The sequence below is a fragment of the Bos taurus genome, chromosome 14, assembly GCF_002263795.3.
Source record: "Bos taurus isolate L1 Dominette 01449 registration number 42190680 breed Hereford chromosome 14, ARS-UCD2.0, whole genome shotgun sequence".
NCBI lineage: Eukaryota > Metazoa > Chordata > Mammalia > Artiodactyla > Bovidae > Bos > Bos taurus.
The window spans coordinates 81219358-81239571 of record NC_037341.1 but is presented as its reverse complement, the minus strand read 5'-3'; the positions used below and the strand labels follow the sequence as shown (position 1 = coordinate 81239571).

General features: G+C 39.3%; 1 protein-coding gene across 9 annotated transcripts in view; it reads left to right on the top strand.

Annotated features, from left to right (window-relative positions):
- TAF2 (TATA-box binding protein associated factor 2) overlaps nt 1-20214 on the top strand; it is an 88319-nt gene that overhangs the window by 22016 nt on the left and 46089 nt on the right. For 5 of the 9 annotated variants that reach the window (NM_001191141.1, XM_059874302.1, XM_059874301.1 and 2 more), the window contains exons 4-14: nt 1609-1727; nt 3451-3592; nt 4801-5032; nt 7318-7502; nt 8468-8581; nt 9730-9829; nt 11582-11667; nt 14786-14921; nt 17715-17869; nt 18517-18631; nt 18918-19027. In NM_001191141.1, coding sequence (NP_001178070.1) covers nt 1609-1727; nt 3451-3592; nt 4801-5032; nt 7318-7502; nt 8468-8581; nt 9730-9829; nt 11582-11667; nt 14786-14921; nt 17715-17869; nt 18517-18631; nt 18918-19027 — 1494 coding nt within the window. Of the gene's footprint in view, nt 1-1608; nt 1728-3450; nt 3593-4800; nt 5033-7317; nt 7503-8467; nt 8582-9729; nt 9830-11581; nt 11668-14785; nt 14922-17714; nt 17870-18516; nt 18632-18917; nt 19028-20214 lie in introns of those variants that run through there. The other 4 variants (XM_059874304.1, XM_059874303.1, XM_025001788.2 and 1 more) reach the window with 2 other exon arrangements.

Here is a 20214-nt window from a genome sequence, read left to right as displayed (position 1 = left end):
TGTAGAGGACATGAAACTTGTCTTCTCACAGGTTAAAGATGTGTTCAGTTGGTGAGATGTCACCGACTGTCCTTGGTGGCTTCATCTCAGGGCATGACGACTGGCGTGCAGGTCACAGCAGCGTGTCTCACAGAATCGCGTCTGATCTTCCTTTCTTGCTCTCGCCGTTCCTTGCCCTCTTTCTTTGTTCCATTTCTTCTGTGTTACTTTCGCTGGTTGCAGTGAGGAAATGTGATCTGTGTGTGTATGAATGTATATGTATATGAGTTACTTTATGGAAAAGATAGAAAATCAGATGAGAACAGTGTTTTCATACTTCCATAAGTCTTCTGTTTATGGCTTTCATCCAGTGGGAGATAAGGCCAAGTGCCCACTGAACAGGTGCTCAGCAGGAAAGACCCTGCAGTGCAGGAGGTGTGGGCGTGACCCCTGGGCCGGGAAGACCCCCTGGAGGAGGGCATGGCAGCCCCCCGAGCTATTCCAGCCTGGAGAATCCCCTGGAGGAGGGCATGGCAGCTCCCCAAGCTATTCCAGCCTGGAGAACCCCCTGGAGGAGGGCATGGCAGCCCCCCGAGCTATTCCAGCCTGGAGAATCCCCATGGAGGAGGGCATGGCAGCCTCTCGAGGTATTCCAGTCTGGAGAATCCCCTGGAGGAGGGCATGGCAGCCTCCTCGAGCTATTCCAGTCTGGAGAATCCCCATGGACAGAGGAGCCTGGTGGGCTGTCCCCACAGAGAGTGGGACACGGCTGAGCTACTAAGCCTACCTATTGAAAGTCCCCTGGCATTTAGAGGATGTAACGGTGAACCACACAAATGCTCCCCTCCTTCATTGAGCTTATGTTGTCATGTACTCTGGAGTGAGGAGGAGCAGTGTTATATTTTGAGGAATTAATCTTGACTCGTTTTAAACATCTTGAATTTCTGTCAGATTATAAAGCTTGTTGAATCCATTCAAACTTTTGCCAGATAGATAATACTTATTTTTCAGTCCTACTGTATTCTTCACACTTGTATCAGGGAATTGTAGTGGCTTTGGCATTCTAAAATTGATGAAGGATGTGATAGTCATAATAAGCACACAGCATTGGTGAACAGACTGTTAATAGACACATACGCCACTGCGCTTGTTGTTCACTCCGTCGTGTCCGACTCTTTGCGACCCCATGGACAGCAGCATCCAGGCCTCCCTGTCCATCACCAACTCCCGGAGCTTACTCACACTCATGACCATCGAGTCAGTGATGCCATCCAACCATCTCTTCCTCTCTCATCCCCTTCTCCTCCTCAGTCTTTCTCAGCACCAGAGTCTTTTCCAGTGAGTCAGCTCTTTGCATCAGGTGGCCAAAGTGTTGGAGCGTTAGCATCAGTCCTTTCAGTGAATATTCAGGGTTGAATTCCTTTAGGTTTGACTGGTTTGGCCTTCTTAGACAAGTTTTTGTCTTGGGCAATAAATCTACAGTTAACTTGGCTAAAAAGCATTCCTGTGATTTATGTAAGATGATATAATGCTTATAAACAAGTGGTGCCAAGTATTTAAGAAAACATTTGGTGAAATACGTGTCTTATTGTTAAGCCTGGCTTTCTCTCTTCTTTCCCCTCTCCCCAGGAGAAATCTCAATTACTTTTCCAATGCTTATGCGGCTGCGGTTAGTGCTGTGGATCCTGACGCAGGGAATGGGGAGCTGTGCATTAAGGTTCCGTCAGAGTTGTGGAAACACGTCGATGGTAAAATATCAAGAACATATTGACTGTACAGTTAAATTATGTTGGTTTCAGTAACTAAAAGCTTTTCATGAAAGTTTATGGTATTGAAATTATAATCAGCTGAGATTCACAGGAGTTGAAGGTTTTTTCCTTAAAGATAACTGGCTAATAGGAAAACAGCAATCAACAAAAAGCAGCTCATTTCAATGTAGTTTTTAAAGTGAAAGTTATTTTAAAAAACAAATGGATGGAATACTTTGTCAAGATTTCAGAACTCATATGATACTAAGTCAGTTTAGAATTACAGAGTTTTGTAAAAGGAAGGATCCTAGAAAATCATCTTATTCAGTTTCTTCCTTTCGCAGAAAAGCAATCTGAAGTCTAAAGACAGTAAGTGACCTGCTGAATGTGACTGATGAGGAGAGGAGCCAAGGCTAGAACCTGGGGTTTCTAACACCCACTCTGCACACTTTTATTATTTCTAATTCTTTCTTTTCCTGTATAAAGTTACAGCTATTTTAATTATTATACATCTCTGCCTACCTTTATTTTGCTGTATAAAATTAAAATAAGGAAGTAAAGTACTTTGTTTTTGCCTTTTTGGGATAGTTTGTGTGTGTGTAGTTGGGGGAGGAGTTTATTTTTTAGAGATATTGCCTAATTTAGGGGAAAGGCATGGAAGGTCATCATTGTATATTCAGGGGTTGGAAAAAGTCCATATTGTCATGTTGGGGGAAATGAAAAGAAACATTTTTTTTTAATCTTGTGAATGATGGATATGTGTGTGTGTGTGTGTTCAGTCGTGTCCGACTCTTTACAACCCATGGACGGAAGCCCACCAGGCTCCTCTGTCTGGGATTTTCCAGACAAGAGTACTGGAGTGAGTTGCCTGTTTCCTCCTCCAGGGGATCTTCCCGACCCAAGGACTGAACCCGAGTCTTCTGTGTCTCCTGCACTGGCAGGCGGATTCTTTACCACTAAGCCACCTAGGAAGCAGCCTTGGGAATGCAGTGCATATTTATTGCTTAGAAATAAAGCATAATGAATAATGCTGCATAATGTCAGTTCTTGGGTGATCCTTCCCACCTACCCCACTCCCTGCTCCCACTCCTCAAAAGTCACAAGCAGGATTAGCAGGATATGTGGGAGCCTAGTAAGTGAACAGACTTGAAAAGTAAGTTTTGAATGGGGTCTGGAAGGCCGTCAGTGTCCTAGGTGGTCGTTTTGAACTTTTTTTTTTTTGGCAGTATAGCACTGCCAGAAATGTTGAGAGGAGAATATGGTATGATCTGTGTTTTGAGAGCCCACAGCTAGCAGTGAGTAGAATTGAGTGGAGATAAGGACACCAATCCCTAGGGGCTCAGCTGGTGAAGAACCCGCCTGCAATGCGGGAGACCTGGGTTCAGTCCCTGGGTTGGGAAGATCCCCTGGAGAAGGGAATGGCTACTCACTCCAGGATTCTGGCCTGGAGAATTCTGTGGACTGTAGTCCCTGGGGCTGCACAGAGTCGGACAGGCCTGAGCGACTTCACGCTTGCTCTAAGGACACCAGGAGAAGCAGGTTGCTGAGCTCCTGCAGGCAGAGATGGTAGCAGCCTGCATGGGGTTAGACAGTGTGGTGTTTTTAGGTAAAACTCAAGCTTCGATTCCCACTTTCTGTTCAGTGTAAGTCTTTACCCTTATTATGTCGACTGCTGTTACCTAATATATATTTATATGTCTGTGTATGTATTTATTTGTTGCAGAGTTAAAGGTCCTAAAGATACACATCAATTTTTCTTTGGATCAGCCAAAAGGAGGTCTGCATTTTGTGGTACCCAGTGTAGAGGGAAGCATGGCAGAGAGAGGTGCTCATGTGTTCTCTTGTGGGTATCAAAATTCCACAAGGTAGATTACCCATTCTTATGTATCACAGTTGATTGCATGTTTTCAGTTGTATTTTTCTCTGTACGTGTGTGTATGCAGTACAGGTATTCCATGTCGGATGAGAATTGTGAACCCGGGCCGCAGCCGCTTTCCCCTGCTGGATCTTGCCCCTTTGATGGCTCTTCCTCAGCCCTGTCCTCCCTCCGCTCCTCTTCAAGTCTGCTCTTCTAAAGTCATCTCAGTTCTTTTATTCTTTAAACTTTTGTATTGAAGTAAAACAACATACAGAAAATTAATGAATTGTAAATAGAAAGCTTGGTACCTTTTCAGACTGAACAGATTCCTGTAATTCACACTCACACCGAGAAGAAGAACGGTAGCGTTATTAGCACTGCAGTCCCCACGCCTACCCACTTCCACTCACTGCTTCTCCTGATGGCCTGAGAAATAACCTCCATCCTGAGCTCCAAAATGCCGTAGACTAGTTGCACCTGGTTTTGAACTTCAGTAGTGGAAGCACACGTATGTGCTCTGCATACCCGCCTTTCTTGTGCAACTGTGGAGTGAGATGCGCCTGCATTGTTCCACCCAACTGTAGTGCATTCTCGGAGCTCGGTAGTTAACCACGCTATTGAAATACTCTGTTTTTTCCTCAGACTGTTAACTCCTCCAAGCCAGGGATATTGTCTTATCCTTTTTATTTCAGTAACAAGTTCAGACCCTGGTACACAGTAAAACCTGATCTGAGTAGAACATTGACTAGAAATTTAATGTCTGGCTTTATCAGTGCTGTTTAAATTTATACAGTGCATCACATATTCCAGAGAAGCAGTTTCCTGATGTATGGAATGGATTCTGAATATTGTATTTTTTAAAACTTGATTGTAAGCATTTTTCGTTCCCAAAAATGAATGCTACATAAAAACTGAATATATAAGTAAAATTATTTTTAATTAAAAAATCAGAAACTCAGACTTAGTTACTTCTTTTTGGGGTTTAAACTGGAGGTACCACATGATGTATTTTATTAATATTGCCAAGTAATGTTTGGAGACAGGGCTGTATCTTAAATCACATTCTTTTAGGTTGCTCAGTAGAAAGCATTAGTGTGCAGAGATCTAAAAAAAAATTTTTGTATGCATTCTGTAAATGTTAAAATAACTTCTATGTGGGAGGAACAATGTAGGTTACATTTTCAACATTTTCTGTACTGTTGATCTTTGTTCTAGATTTTGGTTCCCATGTGTTGATTCATACTCTGAATTATGTACATGGAAGTTAGAGTTTACAGTGGATGCCGCCATGGTGGCGGTTTCCAATGGAGATTTGGTGGAGACTGTGTATACCCATGACATGAGGAAAAAGACCTTCCATTACATGCTTACCATTCCAACATCTGCATCAAACATCTCCTTGGCCATTGGACCTTTTGAAATCCTCGTAGATCCATATATGCATGAGGTAAACTGGGGCTTCTTGCTCCCTTCTCTCCTACTCTTTCAAGCCTGATCAGGGGAACATGAACAAAATACCAAGTTTTTCTTAATTCTTTTTTCAGCTACGACAGCTCTCACTAGAGAGAAAGGTTTTTTAATCTGAAATGTGTAATGACAATAAACTCTTCATAAATTTTCGTATTTTTTTCATCAGAGGGCTTAGTGTTCCAAAAGAGCTTCAAGTAACTTGGTTAGTTACTTGGTTAATATTGGTTTATTTCTATAACTGATTTTTTGTGGAACTTCTTTGAGTTTATGAATGTTCTAGTTCCCTCTCCAGAACCTGAAATATTGCAGTTTCAGAATTAAAAAGCAAGATTTATTCTAACTTCAGCAAATGTAGAGGGAAGAGAAAGGTTAAGGCAGGCAGGATTGGAGCCTGGGTCAGTGAGCTCACTGAGGTTTCCTGCAGTTCCCTCCACATGTCTGATCCTAAATCAGGGACCAGTTGATAAGCCCTGTCGTGCTGTTAGGCCTCCTTAAACATCACGTTTCTGTTGGGTATAAAGTGATTCGTTGGTTATTGACCCTCGTAGTCTCCGTGTAGGTTTAAAGTAACATTTGAATAAATCCCTTAATTCACAAGGTTTATAAAATCACTTATGGAAAATATTCAAGATATTTTATGAATGGTTTGCTTTTGGTGTCTTAACAATGACTCTTAAAAGTATTCACTGCTAAGATGCAGTGAATTTTACCATTTTTGGTAAATGATCAACTTTAAAATCAAAATTTGATTAGTACCTGGTTCATATTTTGGAAGAATTTTTCATTTCCCACTGAACCACTGGATGGGAAAAACATAAATGTCAGTCAAGAAATATTTTTCTTGAATACTTAAAGTCGGTGACTTAGTCTTTCCCTCTTAAATAAAGTTTCTCTTGTATTAGTAGATTTGCTATCCTGTAGCTTTGTTTAAAAGCGAGTCTTTTTTGATGAATAGTGTTTTCTCTTTTGTCTGTGCACCAATAAGAGTGCTCGTCACAGTGCAGTTTGGGCCCTGACACTAGTAATCCACACACGCTCGTCCTTCACTTACGGTCGTCTCTAGTCTGTTCTTTCATAATGTTGCTAGAAGAGTAGTTTTTTATTGTATGTTAGAAGCTTTCCTTGCCTCCACATCCTGCAGTCATCAGATCTCTTTAGCATGGCTTTCAAGAGCATCTAGAATTTGACCCTAATAGTCCTTTCTAGCTTTTTCCTCATTTCTTTTCTATTTATGTTTGTTCAACATAGTTTACTTATATTTTTTTCAACCAAACCATATTTTGTCCTGTCTTTGACTCCATTTGCAATGTCCTCTTTTTCTGTCCATACCTGTCAAACTTTTGTCCAGTTCAAAAAGATTAGCTGAGATCTAGTCTTCTTCATAAAGCCTTTCTGGAGCATTTTGGTCAGAGTGCCTACATGCTCAGTTGCTCAGTCTTGTCCAGTTGTTTGCGACCCCATGGTCTGTAGCCCACCAGGCTCCTCTGTCCATGGGAGTCCCTTGGCGAGAATCCTGGAGTGGGTTGCCGTGCCCTCCTCCAGGGGGTCTTTCTGATCCAGGGAGCAAACCCCCGTCTCCTGCGCTGGCAGGCCTTCTTTACCCCCGCGCCACCTGGGAAGCCTGCTGGTCAGAGTGATGATGTCGCCTTTGACGTTACTCTTACGGCACAAAGTCATAACAAGGGGCAGTGAAGCAGTAGGTGATATATGAGTGTTTGTGTCCAAAGTGGGATGTAGTGGAAGAAAGTCTGAATTATTATTTCTATTGCTGGCATTTCTTATCTCCTCACTACCAATAAGCCTTCCCTGCAGCCTTCATATTGTTCTTTGTATGTGCTGAAGATGGTCAGCTTTTAATTATGTAAGATAGTACTGTGATGTGCAATATTCACTAGGTTAGGTTTATGAGTAAAAGGCAAGTTTATAGTAAGTCTTAGAAGTTTAGATTATTTTTGTTTTGTATGCATATGTAGGAGAAACTTTTAATTTGTAACCAAAGTTATATTTTCATTGGATCTAACCTAAGCATTTCATAGACATAAAATCTATCATGAATATTCTGATGCATTGAATATTTCATAAACATAATAATAGTAGTCACTAATTTCATACCAGTGTTTTATCTCAGTGCCATGGATTTGTTGTAAAAATGAGGGGAGGGGAGGGACTTAAATGCGGCTTCATTTGTAATTGAGATATTTAGGAAATTTAAGATATAAGTTAACTCTTTATTTAATGATCTTCCCTGCTTTTTGTTTTTAGGTTACTCATTTTTGTTTACCTCAACTTCTTCCATTGCTTAAACATACCACATCATATCTTCATGAAGTTTTTGAATTTTATGAAGAAATTCTTACATGTCGATACCCATATTCCTGTTTTAAGACTGTATTCATTGATGAAGCTTATGTTGAAGTGGCTGCGTATGCTTCCATGAGCATTTTTAGGTCTGTATCCAAATTTGAAATGACTAAATTAGGTTCATGATGTGAAGGTTATTGTGATCATTTTTAAGATGCATTTTGAACTTTTTCCCTTCAGTTTAGCTATGAATGGCTTTGTAGAAATTCTGTGTTTTCAAAATGTTTAAATGTAGAAAAGCATAAAGAAAATTTCAAAATAGCCCAAGAGAGTCAATATATTATCTTTATCCAGAATTATCTGCTACTAATACTTTATGTATTTGTTTTAGTCTCTTTTCTGCTTATGCACTTAAACAAATATACAAAGTACTATATGGATATTTAGTGGAGTTTTTGTCCTAGCACCATATAAAAATTTCCTAATATCATCAGAAATTTGTATATAAAAAAATGAGGAAAAAACTTTATTTTCTTTTTTCTCTTACCCACTTTATCTCCCTCCCTTCTTTTATTCCTTGAAAAGTTCACAGTTTGGAAGTTTTATGTCTCAGGATCGGTATTTTTTTTTTCTGCATCTATTTTCTCTTCTGTAAAATGGACATAGTAGTAGTGTTCCTGCATTCTTCAGAGTGGTTAGAAGATCTGATGGGTCAGGGTATTTGAAAGTAAATATTATAGGACAAAAGTTAATAGTATTATTAGGAAAAGATTTTTGAAATTAGAAGACCCCCCTTGTAAAATTACTAGTCTCTGATGAACATATCAATTTCTGATTGCTGCTGCAACTGCCTAGCCCCCAAAAAGAATATTCATATTTTTCATGGAAATTGGTGGGGAACATTACAGCCCGTACTTCAAACAAAAGTTACTAAAATATGGATTTCAGCTAAAATTTGAAAAGATGTGAAAGCTCTTGGGGAGAGTATTCTGTTTTTTCTCTGTTATGTCTTAGTTGAATTCCATCATTTTAAAAGTGTGATTATTTTATTTTGATTGAAGAGTTATTTATTTCTTGGTTATAATTAGCTGTCTGCTCTTTGAAATTCCAGCACGAATCTGCTGCACAGTGCTATGATTATAGATGAGACACCTTTGACCAGAAGGTGTTTAGCCCAGTCTTTGGCCCAGCAGTTTTTTGGATGTTTCATATCCAGAATGTCTTGGTGAGTAATTTCAAAGTTCACAACTCCTGAGAATAATCAGAAAAGTTTATTTTTATTTTCTTTTCCTGCAGCATAAGTTGAACTTTGTTCTAACTGCAGATAATTAACAGACACTATTCTGTATATGTTTAAAGGAAAAAAATGAGTATAAATTTTATCCTAAATTTTTGGCCATTTCCTCAATATGTCAGTATAATCAGTTCTGTAATTTTCAATAAGGTAAGAATTTTGATAGTAGCAGTTCCTTAAAGAATTGAATACATACTGTGGATACGAGGACTTGAGTGTGCAGAGAACAGCGGTTAGGGTCTGATGCCGGCCTCAGTGCCCTAGCTGTTCCTACGGTGAAGCAGTGACCCTCCACAGTGCTGACAGTGCTGTAGGGGTTCCTGTGAGTGCCTGGTTTTGAACTAATTTACTTGAAAAATGTGAGAAATAAAATACTTTTTGTTTTCTTTCTGATTAACCTGAGGTAAATTTGAAGAAACAGACAAATTCCCTTAAGATTATAACCTACGATTATAACATATATTGATAGTATATAAGTCTTGATTTCTTTTTGTTTTTTCTTTCTGGAGGGTGAAGGACAGAGGGTAAGGCCTCTTAATTTATTATTTCCTAAGACACATAGTTTCGCTAAAGAATAGTCTCTGAAACATGTAGGCAGAATATTTGAATGAATGAATAGATAAACATGAATATATACCTGAATGAACAGTGTCATTGTCTTTCCTCTTAAGAAACTAAGAAATAAGTGATTAAACTTCAGGTCTTAGGGTGCCACTATAATTATGCGCGGGGCTGGCAGTGCTGGAGTGTGGGCGTTGCAGAGCTGAGCCGTGTGGTCCTGGCTGTGTGCCTGTGGTTGCCCAGAAGTGGGCGGTGTGGGTGGGCCTGGGGGAGGAGTTCTGCCAGAGGGAGCCCAGAGCAGGAGCCCCGAGACACGCGGGGGGCAGCCAGAGGGAGTGGGGGACCAAACAGTTTCAGGACTTTCATCTTCTTTAAACAGGCAGAGAAGTACTTGCTATGCTTGCTCTGTTACCCTCTTTGGCCTTATCGGAAGAATTCTTATTATTAAAATAATAAAATTTATTATATTTTATTTATATTAAAATAAATAATATATTGTTATTTGGCTTTTTGCTTAGGTCTGATGAATGGGTATTGAAAGGAATTTCTGGTTATATTTATGGTCTTTGGATGAAAAAAACTTTTGGTGTTAATGAATACCGCCACTGGATTAAAGAGGTAAAAGCAGCTGGATCCATTTATCTACATAGAAGTCAATAAGACATGTTCGTGTTCTCCAGATTTTCCTTTATTTTTAGTAACTATAAAATACTTACTGTTAATTGAAAGCCCCTGATTTTTTCTGAAAAAAATGAGAATCGTTTTATAGAGACTTATCTATTTTATCTAGTTTCTGTTGCTGTTGTTGGCCTCCAAAGACTTTTGCTAAGAATGAGAATAAGTAAGCTCCTTAAACATCAATTCAGCTATTAGATATATTCCTGCTCCTCACAGTAATTATTTTTAATGTAGTTCTGTGGCATTAATGTAATTTCTAAGGGCTTCCTAGGTGGTGCCAGAGGTAAAGAATCCTCTTGCCAGTGCAGGAGACACAAGCGATGCAGGTTCAATCCCTGGGTCGTCAGGAAGATCCCCTGAAGTAGAGAATGGCAGCCCAGTCCAGTATCCTTGCCTGGAAAATTCCTTGGACAGAGGAGCCGTACTTTCTAAATTTGTTTAGACTTAGAACCCAGATTCTGGAGCCAGTTTGCTTTCACTTTTATTCACTCCCAAGCTTTATGATTGGGGCTAATCTCTCCAAGCCTCTTGTATCAGGAGAGTAAGCAGTGGCAGCGCCCACACTGCGGGCAGGGCCTGCAGCACCCGGGTCGGAGGAGTACGCCCCGTACGCTGCCTAGTCCTGCAGGGCATTCAAGTTCTCTGTTGTTTCTGCATCTTTTCCCATTATTTAAAGATTTTGGCCAAACCAAAAAATCCATTGTATTTTGCCCAGCCCATTCTGTTCATATGTGTTTAATTATCCTGCTTATCTTCTCCCTTCTCAGTTGGAAAAAGTTTAGCCTTTAATACCCTCATTAGATGGGCCCTTTTTATTCTCCCTCTTTTCTCATTTTATGTACCTTGGTCATCTAAACCTGAACTCCAGTAAGTGAAAAAGTAATTGTCAAAACTCAAACACTGAGAATTAAGAAACAATCCATGTATCTACAACTGGACAAGTCCATTTTTGAGTTCAGAAACTGTTAATCAAGGGGGAAATGTGACATACAGCATTTATGGTATTCCAGGTACTGTTACAAACATTTTATAAGTAATAACCATCTTAAACTCCTAACTACTCTGTCATTATTTGCATTTTACAGAGAAGGAAACTGAGGCCCAGCGGACTTGCTTGGCTAAGGTTGCATAGCTAGCGAGCAGTAGATCCAGGCTCCAGACCTGGCCTTTCACTGCTTCACTGGTTTTTGCCACTTCTCTGTCCTGCTTGTGTGCTCTCTGAACCAGTCGTGGATTTTCAGCACAGTTATGGTGTCTTTCTTTTCCACTGAAACTTTTTTTTTTTCATTTTGACCTGTGTCATATTAGAGAAAAATAGAGTTTTAAAATCATAGATTCCTGATATAATTTTATCCTTATCCGTTTTTACTTGCTTAAATCCTCCACCAGAAGCAAAATACAGAGAAGGAAGAGAGAAACTTGGAGAATGGGTCAGAGAGGTTGGGAAGAGCCACTAGGAAATGTGACTGGGCTGCCGGCCGCCCTGCGGTCCCACAGGAGACATGGCTATGTGGCTCCATCTCAGCCAGCTGTGCAGTCTGCTTCGTTTATGAGAACACAACTACTCTCCAGATACATTTCATTTACTTTCGGAAATTTATGTTCTGATTCCAGGAAATTAGAAATCACAGTTTAGGTCTAAAGTTTAATATGGAAAATAATTTTCATTGGCCTCTGTTTTTACATCCTTAGGAGCTGGACAAAATAGTGGCGTATGAACTAAAAACTGGTGGAGTTTTATTACATCCTATATTTGGTGGAGGAAAAGAGAAGGATAAGTATGTTTATTGTTCAGAGATGATATTACAAACCTTGCTTTATGAGATTAGTCTTAGAATCACTTTTGTGCATAATGAGGCCCATACAGGCCACAGAAGTAGTCTATCCTGAGACCACAGATACCAGTAATATTCTCATTACTCCTTTCATTACTGTTGCATGAGGTGGCTGTAGATGGATTTAAACATTTAAAAAAACCTTTACATTAAAAAAAGAATTTTAAAAAGACAGTGCTTTTTTTTTCATGTTAATTTCCTAATGCTAATATTAATATATCATACTGTTCTCATAGAAATTTAAAAATATTGGAACAAGCATTTTGCTTATGTATCACTGATTAATTTTTTAAGTCTAAGTAGGTGGTTTCATCATCAACACAGCCTGCCTGTACCTGTTTATCTAAATGGCCAACTATCTAGACGTTTATTTGCTCTTCCCTTTTATTTCCTTCTCTTGTTTCTGTCTCTTAAGTCACTGTAAAGGAAATAGCCATTATTGCGACATAATGGTGCTAGCAGGAATTCTTCTTTGTCCTAGGATCCATGAGTTCACTAACAGAATATGAACTGAATTGGATGGGAAATTTTTTCTGTATTTTTACTATTAACTGGAATTTTATGTTTCCTTTAATTATAAATGTAGATAACAGTGCTGTGACTTTGCCAATGTAGAAATCATGAATGTCATCCTATCACATTTTAAGTGTTAGCAGATATCTTGAGATATGTTTTACTCTCAATACGTTAAAATTGCAACAGTAGGCCACTGCTGCTGCTAAGTCACTTCCTAGATCTTGCTATTTGATGCGTTAGTAAACTAGCACATATATTGGTGATGTCATAGTTTTAAAAAATATTTTGATAGCTGTTTCTCATTATAGTTGGTTTCCTTTGTAAACTTGTATATTTTCTGTGCGTTTACAAGCAGTTTTTCTCTTGTGGTCTGTAGGATTGATGAGGCTACCCAAGTGTCTAAAAGTACAACAAAGGCTAAGCGACTGGAATTTGTTCTCCAGGAGTCTTTTCTTTTGTTGAAGCATGGTCACGGAGATAAGATTAAGTCAGTGGGAAGGCATAGGAGTTTGGAGTTAGACAAACTTGGATTTTTATAGTTACTGATTTTTGTGAGCTAAAAAAATTATATAGCCTTTCTAAGTGTGTGTGTATTTTAATGTGTCAAACAGTGATGATCTGCCTTAATCATAAGGGTTACTTGAGATAAAGCTTTAAACATAGTATGCACTCATCCAAATATTAGTTCCTTTCACTTTGTTCTCTTGACCGCCTGCTATCTGGCAGTTTCCTGGCTGTAATTAGAGCCTTCCCATTGTGTGCAAGTATTATTTACACTGAATGTTTTTACGTTGTTTTGCCTGTTTATTTAGTTCTGTCTGTATGTTTGATTTTCAAAATTTATGTGTAAAAATAGCAGATGAATGCATGTTCTTTGAGGAGATGCAAAACAGTACAATTTAGAAGCTTGTGGAATAAAAAGGAAAAGATTTTGTTTAGCCCTCTTTTACCACGTCTCACTCCTACCACTTCCTCTCCTTGGAGATAACCATGATTATAAATTTGGTATATTGTCTTCCAGACCTCTTTTTTTTTTTGGCTTTTGTGTGTATATGGCAGTCACAAAATACACTTTAAGTATGCGTGTTACTGTACGCTCCTCTTTTTAAGAAGTCAGTTGTGTCTGTATCCTGGCGAGCAGTCCGCAGCTGTACACGAGCTTTGTTGTTGTTGCTCAGTGGGGTAGTTGTGTCCGACTCGTTGCGATCCTGTGTGCTACACACCAGGCTCCATGGGGTTCTCCAAGGCAAGAATCCTGGAGTGGGTTGCCATTTCCTTCTCCAGTGGATCTTCTGGACCAGGGATTGAACCCACTTTTCCTGCATTGGCAGGTGGATTTTCTACCACTGAGCCACCTGGGAAGCCATACATGAATTTACTTTGTTCTGTTTGCATGCTGTATGTACTATTCCATTATACCTTGGAGTTTATGTAACCCTTTTCATATTGCTATGCATAAGCTCAGAAGTAATAAGTTTAAAGGTAATTTTTCAAATATCAATTTAACAAATATTTTAAATTTCAAAATGCTGTATTTTTTAAGGAAGTGTAATGACTCCCTGGTGGCTCAGATGATAAAGCATCTACCTGCAACGAGGGAGACCCGGGTTTGATCCCTGGGTTGGGAAGATCCTCTGGAGAAGGAAATGGCAACCCCTCCAGTGTTCTTGCCTGGAGAATCCCATGGACGGAAGAGCCTAGTGGGCTACAGTCCATGGGGTTGCAAAGAGTCGGACACGACTGAGCGACTTCACTTCACTTCTTTCACTTTAAATGACTATTCTTACATATTGATTGTGAGACAATAACTTGGTAACACTAATTTTGAAGGGTAATTTGTTGGTACCAATCGAAATTCTAAAATGGGTTCAATTTCTGTTATCATATAGAAATTATTCTTCTAGATATTTGCCATAGAGAAGTACTTCCATATGTATTAAAAGTTAGTCACTGTAGCAGTATTTGAAATAGTAAAAAAGTGTAAACACTTCAGATTTTCATGTATGTCATAAGTCTTTCTGCTGACTGTGCCTTTCGTTTACTGATAATCTCTTTCATCATGTTAGAATTTTTCATTTTTACATGGTCAATCTGGTCTTTAAGTCCTCTGGATTTTATATTTTTCCTTATGAAGATTTTCCCCATCGCAAGATTATGAAAAGAAAAATTTTTCCTTAATTTTTTTTAGTACTTTTATCATTGTTTTTGTTTTAGATATGTGGCCCATCTTGAGTGGTTCTTTGTGTATGCTTTAACCTGGGGATATTGATTGGATTTGCATTGACTGTAGGAATGAATTTGGAGAGCATTGAATTATTTACACTAGGATGTTTCCATTTATTCAAATTTTCATTTATGTCCTTTCATAAAACTTTCTAATTTATTTATAGTTAAGTTTATTTTTAGATGTTTCCTAGTCTTCATTGGTCTCATACTAAGTAAATTTCTCAGGTATTCCCATGAAGTTTTTGACTTAGTGTCTTGATGTAGCCATGAAATGTATTATTTATTTCATTCAGATTTGTTACAAAACCTGTCTCCTCAGCCCAGCGCCCCACCCACACTTCTCCATAAAGCACCCGCACACGCTGTCCTGGGAGTACTACACTATGTTCCAGTGCAAAGCTCACCTCGTGATGAGACTGATTGAAAATAGGATCAGTATGGAATTTATGTTACAAGTAAGTAGTAAAAACTTGATAATTGTAAAGAAAGGTCTTTTCTATATGCATATAATCTGAATACTATTCTGTAGAATAGGAATCAGGGCATCTGGCTTTATAGGTGGAGTTGTTACTATTAGCTATTTGTCCAGTAAGTAAACTGTTCTTTTTTTAAAAAAATTTATTTATTGAAGGATAATTGCTTTACAGAATTTTGTTGTTTTCTGTCAAACCTACACATGAATCAGCCATAGGTACACATACCTCCCCTCCCTCTTGAACCTCTCTCTCTTCTCCCGCCCCATCCCACCCCTCTAGGTGATGCAGAGCCCCTGTTTGAGTTTCCTGAGCCATACAGCAAATTCCTGTTGCCCGTCTATTTTACATATGGCAATGGAAGTTTCCATGTGCTCTCTCCGTACATCTCAGCCTGTCCTCCCCTCTCTCATGTCCATAAGTCTGTTCTCTATGTCTATTTCTTCACTGCTGCCCTGTAAATAAATTCTTCAATACTATATTCCAAGATTCTGTATATATGTGTTAGAATACAATATTTATCTTTCTCTTTCTGACTCACTTCACTCTGTATAGTAGGTTCTAGGTTCATCCGCCTCATTAGAACTGGCTCAAATGTGTTCTTTTTTATGGCTGAGTAATATTCCGTTGTGTATATGTACCACAACTTCTTTATCCATTCATCTGTTGATGGACATCTAGGTTGATTCCATGTTCTAGTTGTTGTAAATAGTGCTGCAGTGAACGATGGGATACATGTGTCTCTTTCAGTTTTGGTTTCCTCAGGGTACATGCCTAGGAGTGGGATTGCCGGGTCATGTGGTGGTTTTATTCCTAGTTTTTAAGGAATCCCCAGACCGTCTTCCACAGTGGCTGTATCAGTTTACATTCCCACCAACAGTGCAAGGGTGTTCCCTTTCCTCCACACCCTTTCCAGCATGTATTGTTTGTAGACTTTTTGATAAGGACCTTTCTAACAGGTGTGAGATGATACCTCACTGCAGTTTTGACTTGCATTTCTCTAATAATGAGTGATGTTGAGCACCTCTTCATGTGTTGGTCAGCCATCTCTATGTCGTCTTTGGAGAAATGTCTGTTTAGGTCTTTTCCCCACTTTTTGATTGGGTTTTTTGTTTTCTGATATTGAGTTGTGTGAGCTGCTTGTATATTTTGGACATTAATCCTTTGTCAGTTGTTTCATTTGCTATTATTTTCTCTCCTTCTGAGGGTTGTCTTTTCTCCTTGCTTACCGTTTCCTTTGCTGTGCAAAAGCTTTTAAGTTTAATCAGGTCCAACTTGTTTACTTTTGTTTTTATTTCTGTTACTCTAGGAGGTGGGTCATAGAGGATCTTGCTTTGATTTATGTCATGGAGTGTTCTGCCTGTTTTCCTCTAAGACTTTTAGAGTTTCTGGTCTTATATTTAGGTCTTTAATCCATTTTGAGTTTATCTTTGTGTATGGTGTTAGGAAGTGTTATAGTTTCATTCTTTTACATGTAACTGTCCAGTTTTCCCAGCACCATTTATTGAAGCCGCTGTCTTTGTGCCATTGTATATTCTTACCTCCTTTGTCAAAAATAAGGTACCCATAGGTGTATGGAGAAGGCAATGGCACCCCACTCCAGTACTCTGCCTGGGAAATCCCATGGACGCAGGAGCCTGCTAGGCTGCAGTCCATGGGGTTGCTAAGAGTCGGACACAACTGAGCGACTTCACTTTCACTTTTCACTCTCATGGATTGGAGAAGGAAATGGCAACCTACTCCAGTGTTCTTGCCTAGAGAATCCCAGGGATGGGGGAGCCTGGTGGGCTGCCGTGTCTGGGGTCGCACAGAGTCGGACACGATTGAAGCAACTTGGCGGTAGCATAGGTGCAGCGGTTTATTTCTGGGCTTTCTGTGTTGTTGCATTGGTCTGTATTTCTGTTTTTGTGCCAGTTTTCCTGTTCTTTTTGTTTGTGTTTCCCCAGATACAGAGTGGGCATCAATACTTGACCCACACAATGCAGGATTCTTATGAAGATAAAATTAAAGTGTGAGGTTAAAAGTAAAACTTTTATGCTAGGATTTTGTTTGGCATTATTTAGAATGTTAAAGATGAAGTGCCCCATTTAGAGATATTTTCAGCAGGAAAAAGCAAATTTATCTAAAAGATGTTTATTTTTTCTGTTGCTAAGTTCTCCCTTATGTTTAAGCAAGTTTTAGTGGAACTTGCTGAGATGTTCTAGTTGAGGTAATAGAAACCACTTGTATTATAAATGCTTAGCCATTTTTTTTCCATTGGTAATATTCTTAGAGGTAAATGAAAAATAACTTTTTAGTAATCTTTTTGAAAAAACATTTTAAATTTGCCTCAAAATTAAGTTTCTTGAATCCTCTATCCTTCACCTTGCCTTTGAAGAACAAAAATATCAAGTGAGAGGTGGTCTGTAAAGAGCCAGTCCACTCTTAGAGTGGCGTAAATCCACACCAGCGTTCTCAACTTCTTACAGCTCACGGCACAGTACATTATAAATGTATATTAATATAGTTCCTAAAAACACAGTGTCACTGTCTGGCCAGGACATCATTAAAATTCAGTTATGTTTAGAAGAATAGTTTTGTAGTCTGGCTGTTTAAATATTCTCATGCTTTACTGCTCATAGTTTTTAACTAAAAACAGTCTTTGAAGTAAGATGTGAAGTTGTTGTCTTCTATGATTGTCTATAAGAAACTTACATTGCAAAGTGGGAATAGGACAGGATTGAAAGCGATGTATAATTGTGTTACACAGATATACTAAATGATACTTTCTTACAGGTTTTCAATAAACTGCTAAGTTTGGCTAGTACTGCTTCATCTCAGAAGTTCCAGTCACATATGTGGAGTCAAATGTTGGTTTCCACATCTGGATTTTTGAAATCCATCTCGAACGTCTCTGGCAAAGACATCCAGCCTTTAATAAAGCAGTGGGTGTATCCTTTTCTGTAGTAGTTGAGCAAAGGAGGGAAGACTGTTTGTATAAGGGGAAGAAGGAAGAGCTTTGGGGGATAAAAGGAGGCAATTAATGGTAGATGTTGCCAGGAACTGTAAATCATTTCCTCTGAGGTGCCAACCAGTCACTGAGGCGCACACGTCCATACACATCTGTATTCGTGAAGTTTCGCTTCCTTTAAAGTGCCTCTTAGTGTGTGAGTGCAGCAGTAGGCTTGATGATCAGGGAGGTAAATACGCGCCAGACAGGCCTGTGGGGCCACTTGTAAGATGCAGTGGTCTCATGACTTCCCACGTGGCTGGGGTTGGCGCAGCCTGCATGGTATCTGGGAACTTTTCGGTTGTTACATTTTTTCATTTCAAAGCACTTTCTATATTAATAACCCTGTAGAGTGGTTTTGCTTCTTTCAAAAAAACTAATTCCTTCATGTTTCAGGATCTTTTTTTTTAATCTGGGAAAACATTTTTCGCAGGAATTTTGAGTGCTTTGCCACCTGGTGTACAGTGGGGTATGCTCTCGAGCTCTGCACTGGCGGGAATGTGTTTGAGAATCTCACACCCTGATGAGTACTGTGTTCTGTTTAGTGCGTGTTTGTCCCAGTATGCAGATTCCTTCACAGTTCTGCAGAGACCAGAGTGGAGTGGTAAAATTTTACGGAAGTTTTGCCTTTAATAGAAAGCGAAATGTCTTGGAACTGGAAATAAAACAAGATTATACATCTCCTGGAACCCAGAAATACGTGGTAAGTTTTTTTTTCCCCAAAATGGCCTTTTTGCACCACTTTCTGCCCAGTTTAAATAAAGGAAGGGCCTGTGGGTGGCGGGAAGGAGGGCCTGCTTTTAGAGGCCTTGGGGAAGCAGTCTCCCAGTTCCACCTCCTCCTGCACCGGCTGCCCTTCTGTGTCTCCACATGCAAGTCTTATACAGTGTTGTTTAACATCGTGGTGAATATTCCTTACGTGTAAGAATACATGTGATTTGTTTTTCTTCTCCTGGCACTATCTTTGAACGGCATGTTTCTTTTTAAAGGGGCCACTTAAAGTGACAGTACAGGAATTAGACGGGTCCTTCAACCATACACTGCAGATTGAGGAGAACAGCCTGAAACATGACATACCTTGCCATTCCAAAAGCAGAAGGTAGGCGCGGCCCACAGTGAAGCCCTGGTGTGCACCTAACTTTTAGATAGAGGACATGTTATCTAGCATCTTTTTTTCCCATTTTACTTCAAGTTAGTATTACCAGATTCCTTATCTACTTTCTGTTCTTGACAACACTTTTATCCTTAGAATGAAACAATTAATTTTAAAATTTAAGTATGAGAATCCTTACTTTGTAGGAACAAGGGGAGGTGGAATGGAAGTTTGAGTTTTGGGAGCCAGGAAAAATTCAGGACAGATTGCTTAGGGTTGTACTTACTTATCTCATTGGATTAATAGGTATAGAAAATTTGGAGGAAATGAACATTGACTCTAAAGAAAGGAGCTTAGTACATACGTCATGAAAAGGCCCCTGCCTTCTCTTCCTGTGTCTGCTTTACCCCGCGTGTTCTCCGTGTCACCGTGGCCTTAAGAACACTGGAGATGCCTTTCTAAGGCACATTGCCAGCCCTGGTTCATCTTCTATTTACTATGCTTTTTCTTTACCACTCTTTTTTAACAGCCATTGGCACATACTCTGACTAATGAAAAACGAGAACGTTTTTGTTCTTTGCTGGAGGAGTGTGTAGCAATGTCAGAATTTGAGGAACAAAAGTTTTTTACTCATGACTGCACTTAGGTCATCTCAAACAAGTATCTCGGTTGATTTTGAGTCCTTTAGAGAGCTTGGTTCTAAAGTCTCCCTGTAATCATTCTCTGTGAAAATTCTTAGTTCAAAGGAGATCCTTCTTCTTTTTGCTCTGTCCACCTTTGACATTGGGAGCGTCTGATTGCTCCCCTTTCCATCACGTTTCCTTGGCTTTGTTTTCTCAGGAGTACCAGTGTGCCATCTGCTTATTATCTGGCGTGAGGAGCACAAGAAGACGGTGCTCTCTTCCTGTTTGTATTTGTCCTCGCGTGACCATGCATTTAGTGTAGTGTCCAGAAGACTTAATTATTCAGGAGTAATTTGCATGGAGGCAGTTGCTTTTGTTTCGGCTCATCATAATCTTATGCATATTAATTAATTATGCATGTTAATCCATACTGTGAGGATGTTTTGTAGTTAACTTCTTCATTTCGTATAGGACAGCACCTTGCATGTATAGCACATGTTCAGAATTATTCGTTTCTCATTTCAGGCCTATGTTGTTGTTTTTAATAAAGCATTTCTTTATTGGTAGATC